General features: G+C 40.3%; 1 protein-coding gene across 1 annotated transcript; it reads right to left on the bottom strand.

Moving 5' to 3' along the window:
• Positions 1-2550: 2550 nt before the first annotated feature.
• Positions 2551-11154, bottom strand: nudt4b (nudix (nucleoside diphosphate linked moiety X)-type motif 4b). Its single transcript, XM_060886869.1, has 5 exons — positions 10654-11154; positions 6124-6234; positions 4880-4924; positions 4618-4705; positions 2551-3099 (listed from the first exon to the last, which is right to left on the bottom strand). Exons 1-5 carry the CDS (start codon positions 10747-10749, stop codon positions 2918-2920), a joined length of 522 nt encoding a protein of 173 aa, XP_060742852.1. The 5' UTR covers positions 10750-11154; the 3' UTR covers positions 2551-2917.
• Positions 11155-11442: the final 288 nt, after the last annotated feature.

Raw genomic sequence — 11442 nt, forward strand, 5'->3', positions numbered from 1 at the left:
GTCAGAAACAAGGAATAAAACTTCAGTAGTTTATTGAAGGAAATCCGCCCTGGCTGTGTTGAAGTTTGTTAAGAGTATAAAAGAACAAACAGAATCTCTCACATCCCTGAAAGCTTGGCACTAGAGAGGCATATTTACATTCAGGAGCAGGGAAGATTCATAGACGAAACACACATTTCCATTTTAACCAAAATACATCTCTAAGTAATTTTTTTTAATGTTCATGTAAATACATCATCCAGTTGATCAGGTGAGTGTGAGGTTTAGCAGCGGTGTTCAGGTTAAAGAGGAAATTTCAGCCACCAATATTTAACATTGAAAATGTCATAAAAAGTCAGAAATTGTTGACTAAAAGATCCCAATGTTTAAGTTTCATCCATTTCTAAGACTCAGATTAAACACAGACTCTGGTCCTTTTGCTCTGTTGAATCAGTGATCCCCAACACAGAGGCTTTGGTTAGACAGGATTTCTAATGACCTTCAACTAAATATTAAACATGGCCTTGGGCTTGTAGGTGGAATTGTTTAACAGTGAACTGAGATCAAATTTTAACCCACTGTCTGGATGAGAAACTTGTAGGTAAATCATTACCTCTGATTTGCCCCATTTTCTCACACAGTCACTCGGACACGTCTTGGGTTACAACTGCAGCCAAACATCACAGAGTTAACTGATTTACTCTCACAAAAAAGGAGCAAAAGCAGTTAACAACACTGTATACATTAGACCAAATAAAAATAAGGAAAAAAAACAGTAAAGTAAATGCATTACGCTGTAGAGTCTGAGGTTCTAAATTTAGGTTTCATGATCCAGTCATTTATTTTGTCACCCACACACACATGCACATCTCTCACACACAACTCAGAGTCTGTCTTTCTCTTTCTTCCTCTCTCTCTCTCTCTCTCACACACATACACACACACCTGTCTCACTTTCTCTCTCTCACACACGTCTATCTCTGTGTCTCTGTCTCTCTCTCTCTGTGAGTCTCTCTCTCTCTGTCTCTCTCTCTGTCTCTCTCTCTGTGTGTGTGTCTCTCTCTCTGTGTGTGTGTCTCTCTCTCTCTCTGTGTCTCTCTCTCGCTGTGTGTGTGTGTGTCTCTCTCTCGCTGTGTGTGTGTGTGTCTCTCTCTCGCTGTGTGTGTGTGTGTCTCTCTCTCGCTGTGTGTGTGTGTGTCTCTCTCTCGCTGTGTGTGTGTGTGTCTCTCTCTCGCTGTGTGTGTGTGTGTCTCTCTCTCGCTGTGTGTGTGTGTGTCTCTCTCTCGCTGTGTGTGTGTGTGTCTCTCTCTCGCTGTGTGTGTGTGTCTCTCTCGCGCTGTGTGTGTGTGTCTCTCTCTCTCGCTGTGTGTGTGTGTCTCTCTCGCGCTGTGTGTGTCTCTCTCTCTCGCTGTGTGTGTCTCCCTCTCTCGCTGTGTGTGTCTCCCTCTCTCGCTGTGTGTGTCTCCCTCTCTCGCTGTGTGTGACACACACACACACACACACACACACACACACACACACACACACACACACACACACACACACACACACACACACACACACACACACACACACACACACACACACACACACACACACACACACACACACACACACACACACACACACACACACACACACACACACACACACACACACACGGTCTGAGAGGTTGAGTGGAGAGCAGCTTTTGTTCTGGTATTTAAATTAAATTCAGGTCTACTGTTAAGAGTTGTGTTTTTAATCCTGGTCATGATCATGAAAATAAAACCAAGGTAAAAAAAAAAAAAGATTTCAGCATAATTGTTAATACATCCGTTTCCACTTAAAAACCTTGACAGTAAATGTTCAGTTCCTCAGAATATTTACAAAAACACTGGCCTGATGTTTATATACTGAATTGTAGAACTTCTATTTACATGCAGTTGCTTTAAAGAATTAAATCAGATAATTTTTGTTACTGTGGTGGATTTTTAGCATCTCACTAAACGGTGGTCATAAAAAGCCATCGTTACCGGTCAGCCTCATAGTGCTAGTGCAAATCTAATAGAGCTTAATGCCCGCTCCAGACTAGCATTAAAGGGACGCTGATTAAAGGGATGTCTTGAGGAGGTTTCTGCAGCAATACAAGACTAATCAACAGATTTAAAACAGAGAGTAAACAAAAACGTACTCAATATGACCCTTTTCCATTTGACTCCCATTTAAAGGTGCAGCGTGTAAAGTTTAGAAGTGTTTCTAGAACTCTAATACTCCTAAAGTAGCAAAGATACGTTAGAAAAACTGCGAGTCACTACATTGCACTGCAAGAGAGGCTTGATCTTCATTTCAGGCTCCCATTTTTGTTTTTCCGGGCCAGAACTGCATGACTCGCAGCCAGACCTTAACATCTGTTCATTTTTCTTAAACTCCGAAGGCATTTTAACAAAACGGTGCTGAAGGAAGAGAGAAAAGTTAAGAAATATGTTTGTTTACATTTTTCGTCACAGACAGCATAGGGCATTTAAGAAAAAGAAAAAGAAAAGAAAAGGAAAAAAAAAAAAAAAAAAAAAAAAAAAAAAAGGGACAGCAGGCACCAGTTCCAAAGAACAGTTTCATTATCCCCAGTATATGCAGGGGGCATCTGGGTAGTTGAGGTAATTCAGTCTGCAAAGCTGACAGACGCAGAGCACGAGTCGTAGCCGTGGCAATAGACATAATTAAAGCAGGTGAGAGAAAAATCCTAAAAGAAACAACAAACTGCATGGTAAAAAAAAAAAAAAAAAAAAAAAAAGTCCTTTTTAAGGCATTTGTAACAAAGTCCTTGCACCAAAAGCAGTTTTTAAAAATCAGCCGATCCAGGGATCCAGGGAGATTACAGCCTGGAGGGAATGCATGTGTGGGGGAAAAAAGAAAGAAAGAAAGAAAAAAAAAAACAAGAGTGAGTGAGTGGGCAGTCCTATCTGCATGCAGCAGCGCGGGTTGTGTTGTCGTTGGGAGGTGGAGGAGGCAGTAGTATGTTGCCATTGTTGGTGGTGGAGCAGCTGAGCTGAAGGTGCCTCAGATATTCTGCATGAACAGGTTTGTGGTTCTGCAGGATCTTTATCGCCTCCTCCACCGGGAACCACTCTCGCTTTCGACCTGCAGAGGGAGACACGGCACAATTAAATACAAATCTCCAGTTGTATCACCAAACTGAAGAAAAGACACCTCCTGAGCTCTTGAGTTCTGCAAGTGACTTCAAATGAAAATGACCACTCACTGAGTTAATAGTAAAAACAGCAGCATTACTTCACTTTTCACTACACTTCTTTTGAAAAGCATGTGAACAATAGTACTCGGTCTGCGTATTTTCATTTACGGAACATCAGCCGCCTTAGTCCATTTCTCACCCCAAATTCCGCAGCTGTTCTTGTACATGCTCTAGTTACCTCGCGCATTGATTTCGCGCATTGAGAATTCAGCTGCCCGTATAATTACTAGAACCTCCTCCATTGAGCAGATCACTCCAGTTCTCTACCACCTTCACTGGCTTCCTGTTAGATATCGAGTAGACTATAAGATTTTACTTCTCACGTTTAAAGCTCTTCATAATTGTGCACCAAAATATCTCTCTGACTTGCTTCATATTTACATCCCGAAGCGTACTCTCAGATCTTCTTCATCTGTTTCCCTTGTTGTACCTTGTCGTTTAGCCACTATGGGGTTTAGGGCATTTAGTTGTGCTGCTCCTAATCTCTGGAATTCCCTTCCACATCCTATACGAGAAAGTGACTGTCTGACTACTTTTAAAATCATGTCTTAAAACTCACTTGTTTAAATTAACTTTCTCTGATTCATTTTAAACTATTTAGTTTCTATAATTGTTTGTTGTATTGATTTTATCATCACCACTCAACTGTACGGTGTCCTTAAGTGCCCTGAAAGGCACCTTTAAATAAAATGTATTATTATTATTATTATTATTATTATTGCAATATTAGATTTAGATCCTTCAGCATACTAGCTGCATCCCAAATGATTTGATACACAAGTTTTTTTGTTTTTTTTCCCCCTAACTGGAAGTACAAGCTATTTCCCAGTCGAAAAAGGCGAATTTCAAAATAAATCTGTTACACCAGAAGCTGTTCTCAATTGATAGGATGTCGTTTTATGTCAAATCATATATTAGTGTCTTCTCTCAGGTATGAAAATTCACTGGAGCAAACATTCATTCATTCATTCATCTTCTACCGCTTATCCGAACTACCTCGGGTCACGGGGAGCCTGTGCCTATCTCAGGCGTCATTGGGCATCAAGGCAGGATACACCCTGGACGGAGTGCCAACCCATCGCAGGGCACTGGAGCAAACAATTATTTTAAAATCGAGTGGTGTTCAAATCGATTATAAAGTAAGGACTGTTTGTGGTATTGTTTATGTGATTGTTTACAACTTTAGATTGATTTTATTTCTTCTTTAAATCTAATTCAGAAGAAGACACACGTAAAGACTTTCTCTGAGAATTGTACTCAGGTTCACACACACGAATGGAAGAAGGATTTGGCTGAATGCGTATTGTGAGGTCACACGACGGCATTTTAAGTAACGCAGAATTCTTTTTTTTTTTGCATTCCTGAAATCTTATAACCCCAACTACAAGTCTGTTGTGTAAACATACCGATATTGACCGAGTCTTCCCATGCTTCCAGAGTCTCAGTCACGGTCAGGACATACACGTAGGTGCGATGCTTCCTGTCCTGATTATGCTGCAAAAAACCATGACATCGTTTCAGAAATCCAGAACTACTCCTTCTTATTATCTAAATCATCATCACGTATATTAACCAAACATCATATGTTCTAATATGGGAAAAGAAAGAAATAAAAAGTCAGAACTTTTAGAGTAAACTTCACACACCACCAGCAGAGCAGAGACTCACCTCAAACACACCTAGGAGTCGACCCAGTTTCCCCTTCACTCCAGCCTAGAACGACAACATGTATTCAGTTCAGAGCTTTAGGAAAACACCACCGCACTACGGCTAAATCTGAGACACAGCACTAAAATGTCTCAATCGCGATAAACATACAAATTCAAATTTATTTGGTCACATACAGTCATAAGATAAAATAAGACAGAACTCTATTGATCCTGAAGGAAATTCATTGCAACCGCTTCAGATTACAAGACAAAAATAGAAACAAAATATTCTATATATAAATATATTCTATATTTATTATAATACATAAAAAGTACAAAAAGTATATATTTATTTTAATATATAAAAGTACAAAAAGGTGCTAGGACATTTAGAACATACCGCACATGAGATATTGCACATGGTATTATATTAAATGTACATATTGTAATTACTGTGATTGTAATTTTTTATTGAATATATATTTGTATATATTGTAATTACATGTAGTGAAATGCTTTTTACGACTGTCTACAATATATAAATAATGAGAGAATAAAAATAAAATAAAGGAATAAAAATAAGGCACAATTTAAGAACAAATTGATATCAAAAACAGAGGTAGTAACTGAATACGTTAGCATATTATCATATTAGGACTCGGCGTGAATTATTTGTACAATTCCACCTGAATTCCTGACTAGCGCTAATCCTCATGCCAGGCTGTGAAAGGCAAGGGAAAAAAAATAGGTATTAACTTTACATCCATCGGCATAGACTTTTTCTTATAACAGATTGTAAATTCTTATTGTTTTCTGGAGATTTTTTATAAACGATTTAACTATTAATATTGTATATATTTTCTGAATTTTTATAGTTAGCTATTTTTTTATATCAAGTCTTTAAACATATCTCTATAACATCTATAGAATTTCAAGTCACCATGCCTCAATATTATCTTTTCCTTTAGCTGCCTTCCCTTTGCTGCTGTAACTTGTATAAAGGATGAATAAAGGAAGAGCTGATATCATCTGTTCACTTGTTAAATCCATAACACTCACAGCTTTTAAGGAGAAAAATACCACCAAAGAAGAAAAAAAAAAGTGGAGGCAGTAAGGAAGTCGAGGTCGGTAATGAGAGTGGAATGCATCACTCTGTGTAGTTTACTTTTATTTAGCAGACTTTAACAAGCTACTAATCCAGAATGCGTTTAGTACTTTTCGTAGCTGATTAACGAATTAATGAATCGATATCGACCCACCCACCTCTTCATAAACCTCCCTCACTGCTGCGCCACACGGCTCTTCCTCCGGCTCCATTCCTCCCCCCGGGACGATCCACTGATCCGGATGACGACTGCTGCTCACCAGCAACACCTGTTATTAACGAAAGCTTGACGTCAAGTCACATGGAGATGCAAAAGGACAAGATTCTGTGAATCGGAATTTTGATTAGGTATTTCTAACTTTGTCGAAGGTTAAGTGGGGACTTCTTGTGCCTGTGCCTTCATCCTACTACTACTCCGATCATCATTTTTATTAAGGCACCGTATTAAACATCAGTCACATCACAAGTCATTCATTCACAGTGTGTGCTTTTAAACCCATTCTTTCCCTCCCTCTGGCTAGTCTGTTAGCTATTACAACAATCTGAATTTCCACTTATCTGAAGCCAGCATACCCAGAATTTTCCCACTTTTCACACCATGCTGCACAGCTATTATTTAAAACACAACATTTGTCATTTTCCTTGAAGCACCCCAGAGCTCTCAGTAGTGATGTTTACTGTATACAAGCATGTTCCACCCTCTTTTAAAGAGAAATCATGTTATCTGCACAGAACTGAACAGAAACAAGACAAATCACTGTGTGATGTTAAGACACGTGTACCTGAAACAAAAAAACAGAAGGTGCACTTGGATCTCCACTCACACACTTCCCTGATTGGCTTATCCACAGGTTGCTCAGAAGGCATCAGATGATGTTCACTGTAATGGGATTGTGTGATTGATGATTTAGCCACACAAGCCCTTAGACACACTTATGCATATGTGCTGCTTGCAAGGTCAGGTCACAAGCTGCCACCTGCCTTATTTTCCAGTCTGTTCCACCCAGGCGTAGGGCCATTTTTACGGTTCAGCTAATAGCTAGCAGAGTGCAACAGAAGATGACCAACCTGACAGACTGTTCCCAGTTCACGAATTGTAATGATAAACAAAATTCAAATATTCTTAAAACTCAATACCATACAATACATTTTAGGAGAAAACTGGGTAGTGAAAACAGGCATATTTTTTTCCCTCAGTCTTCTCAGTCATTTCTGATCTGTGTTGGCTAAACTAGCCTCGTTCACGTTTTGCTGCTAGCTATTGGGGTGAAAGGATGGTGCGCAGCACTCCGTAGCTTGCACCCGTTTCTGAACCTGCTTTCCCCACTTTCTGAACAGACACACTGTACTGGTTTGCCTCACACCTTCAGGTTCAGTGGTTCAATTCCCATCTCTGCTGTGTGTGTATTGAGGAGGAAACCAGAGAACCGAAAGGAAACCCCTGAAACACAGGAAGACCATGCAAAAGCCATACAAATACATGCATTGTAGTCTGACTGGCATCTATAAACTGTCTGTATATACGTATATTCTGCCGCTATGGCATTTAGAGATCATCTCAGAAACAGAGGTGAATTGCCATAGCGCCAGAAATGATTTAATTTGTCTGTATGACATTTCTGCGCTGTCAGATACATTTATATCATACAGATGTTAGCGAATCTCTAATATGATCGGTCACAAACGCAATCCCTACACGATATAGTCTTAAATATCTACACAGAGACAAAGTGAAGGCTTATAATAGACCATATTTTAAAAGCGCTATTTTTTTTTTTTTCATTGGACAACCAGTGTTTAAAAGAATGGGTCATACCTAGTAACAGGTTTAGCCCCGTCTCCTCTACTGAATAGAAATATATAATCTGCATCTTATGTCAATTTGCCTACTTTATTATACAGTCTGTTAATTTATTTATTTTTTGCCACAAACGACTCATTTCAATATTAATCCTAATTCACCTGTCTACAGTAATATTTAGAATAAACCTTATTAATGGTGGATTGTGATTTCTACCACAGGAGCAAAAGATAAATAAATAAAAATAATCACAAAAAATAAACATTTTAGCAGTCAGAGATAACTGCTAAATATTGTGATTATTTTAGATTAAAGGGAAGCTTTCATTTGTATTTGTATGATTTGTATGGTGATGTTTTAACCTGCACAGAAGCGTTAAGTGAACTGTCAAACTGTTTGTTATTTTTCACCACACGCTTACTTTACACTCATCGGCCACTTTATTAGGAACATACTGTACCCATACCGTGGGTATGGGTACAGTAAATATTCTTTGCAGCCGTATCTCAAAAACCTCACATCAGAATTTAGAAATGCTTTTATCTCTGGCATGGTTGATGGTGCCAGATGAGCTGATTTGAGTATTTCAGAAACTGCTGACCTCCTGACAGATTCTAGAGTGAATACAGAATGGTACAAAAACAAACATTGCGTGAGTGAAAGCTCTGTAGGAGAGATCAGAGGAGATCCATGTTCATGCAGCTTCATCTTCTTAGCTGACAGTTGAATGGAACCTGATGTAATCTGCTGCTGTTGTAGTTTATCCACCTTGAGGTTCACTGTGTTGTGTAGGTTTGAGATGCTTGTCTGTCACTCACTGAATGTTTTTTGTTTTTCTTACCAGTCTGTGTACCAACTCTAGAGTGTGTTGTGAGTGAAAATTCCAGGAAATCAGCAGTTTCTGAAACCAACATCCATGCGATAGTCAAAGTCACAGAGATCAGACTTTTTCCTTCTGATGTTTGTTATGAACATTAACTGAAGCTCTTAACCTCCATCCATGAGATTTTATGAACTACAATGCTGCGACATGATTGGCTTTCTAGATATCCCCAGAAGTGTTCCTAATAAAATGAACATATGAATATTCTACTTGTTTGAAAGCCCACTTTATCCTATAATTTGTGTTCAGAATACAGAGTAAGCCTGTATCTAAACTGATGGACTTTATCTTTTAGTCAAATCATTCGGCATTTATTTTGTTCTCCAACCAAACTGCTGATGCTAATGTCAACATACTTTGTTTTTTTCTACCCAGATTCTCTCAGATTATTCATGTCACTGTCAATCACTTATATGTAAAAGTACTCTGATATACAGGGAGAATATGAACTACCTATTAGTAGTGAAATAAATCATTAAAAATCACACCATCTGTGGCTGATCTGCAATAAGCATTACACTGTAGAGCTGTACCAGTGTGTAATAGGCTTGGAGCGTGCTGTAAGGGTTAAGCAATCTGTAATCGTTCGGATATTTAGCTCCTTTGTGCGCTCGTCAGGTTTTAACTGCTGTCAGTGCTGTCACCAAACCCTCACCCCCTGCGCTTTCTCCTTTCACTCAAACAAAGTGCAGCTCGTGTTGGCCTTCTCTGGTTCTACGCTACAGCTCAGCTCACTACACAATCTCTCACACACAGATTCCGGGTCAGGGTTGAAATTAAGCTCAGAACAATCAAGAGACAAAAAGAGAGTTGGCTTCAGGTCTGTTTCCAACAGAGACAGTAACCTGAGAATTCATGAGTAATTAGAAGCCCTCGCTCCTATGTTAGTGCTTAGCAGAGTGATTCAGCAACAAGCACAACCCAGATCTGAGCTGATACACACACCGACACACACGCCAGCCCTGATGAGTCACCACTGATCCCACTGCACTTCGTCCACGGGGATTCTTCCGATCAATAATATCAGAAGAAACATGGCTCAAGCTCAGACAGCAAGGCTCACTTAGGATGATGAGAAATCATCACGGGGCATCCTTTAAATTCATTTGACACTGATAAAAAAAGGACCTGATGCCATTTGGACCCGATTCAGGCAAAACTACTCTGTTCATACATTTTCTGTAGCATCCATTCTATAAAGGTTCACATGGAGCCTGGAGTCTATCCCTGGGGAGTCTGGGCACAAGCTGGGGGACAACCTAGATGGAGTGCCAAGACATTACAGAGCACAACCACACACACTTTTACATTATGGATTATTTACAAGTGCCAATCAGCTTACAAGGCATATCACTGAACTGAGGGAGAAAACGGGTGGAAAGCCCTAAAGCATGGGGAGAACATACATACTCCAAGCCTGAAAAACAGAGGCGGGAACTGAACCTGAGGCAAACGTTCTAGCCGCCAAGCCACAGTGCCTCACTCCCTGAACGGTTACATTCATAAGGTCCTAAATATATCTAATGCTCTTATGATAGGAAACTGGTTAAGGCAGCAGACTACTGAGCTTGATGAACCCCCGAGAAAAGGCTTTAAAAGGGGACTGAATTCTTACAGCAGAATTTAACTGAGATTTGTATGAGTAATGATCAAACCTCATCTGGCTCAAAGGGCCAAGCTAAGCAAATTCCAATTAAATACCTGTTACACTTCGACCTGGACTGCATTTGGGTTTCAATATGGTAGCAATTTATCAGGGAAAAAACCGTAATGACTGTGGTTCTCCTGTCCAGACTGAACTGGAACATCTGCACACCAACCAGAGTGTGAACAAAACAGAAGGCTCTGATAAGGCAAGGGCAAATCTATACAGCTGGATTATTTACAGTTGAGATGATCTGAGCTGTCATTCCTATGAAATGACATCTGATGTTGTGTCGGCTTTCATTGGTCATGATTTTGGTGTGGATTCAGTGATTAAAAGTTACGTTGAGTCAGTCGTACCTCGTCCTCTCGCTCGTTTCTGAAACACAGACACGCCGCTCGCTGCTTGAAGCCTTCACCGTCGTACGTTCTCGTCTGGTTGGGTTTGAACTTCATGACGCCGCGCGCGTACGTGTGCGTGAGGGTATGCGTGTGCGTGTGCGTGAGGGTATGCGTGTGCGTGTGCGTAAATGTATGCGTGTGCGTCGCGTTAGAGTTCTCCAGATATTCCAAAAGTAGATAAAGGCACAATGAACATAATCGAGTCCGCTGGATCAGCAAGTGTTAAAGCTGGACATACAGAAGCACCGGCATCGGTGTGCCAAAAGAAACCGCAAAATGTCCTCAAACACACCTCCTTAGAGGATCTATCAGAAAAACACAACAACGGCGTCTCTCGATTGACAAATCACCCATTTATCCTTCTGGTGTCCAAAGTGTCCATTCTTTTTTGTTGTTGTTGTTGGAAGATTTCATTTGCGAGTCTCTGGTTTATATACTGTGTGTGTGTGTGTGTGTGTGTGTGTGTGTGTGTGTGTGTGTGTGTGTGGGCTGCTGCTGTACACTCCCACCCCTCAGCACAGCTCTGCGCATGAGCACACGCGTCCCAAACCGCAAACTATCGCCCTACACAGTGCACCAAAACGCAGTGCCACATGAGTAGATAGAGCGCTGTACTGGTGTAGTATATAGTGCGGGACCATGCGGTTTGGAACACAGCCTGAGGGGGAAAGAAAATGGGGTAAGTCCTGGTGCTATTGGTTACAGGAGATTACAAAGTGCCTTCAAATGTAAAAGCATAAAAGAAAT

The sequence above is a fragment of the Tachysurus vachellii genome, chromosome 14, assembly GCF_030014155.1.
Source record: "Tachysurus vachellii isolate PV-2020 chromosome 14, HZAU_Pvac_v1, whole genome shotgun sequence".
NCBI classification, from domain to species: Eukaryota; Metazoa; Chordata; class Actinopteri; order Siluriformes; family Bagridae; genus Tachysurus; species Tachysurus vachellii.

Excerpts from the sequence above, each read along its gene's own strand:
- nudt4b (XM_060886869.1), bottom strand. The coding sequence starts at position 10,749 with ATGAAGTTCAAACCCAACCAGACGAGAACGTACGACGGTGAAGGCTTC. Across the intron at positions 6,235-10,653 it reads GAAACGAGCGAGAGGACGAG|GTGTTGCTGGTGAGCAGCAG; the intron begins GTACGACTGACT and ends CGTTAATAACAG. Across the intron at positions 4,706-4,879 it reads GACTCCTAGGTGTGTTTGAG|CATAATCAGGACAGGAAGCA; the intron begins GTGAGTCTCTGC and ends GGTTTTTTGCAG.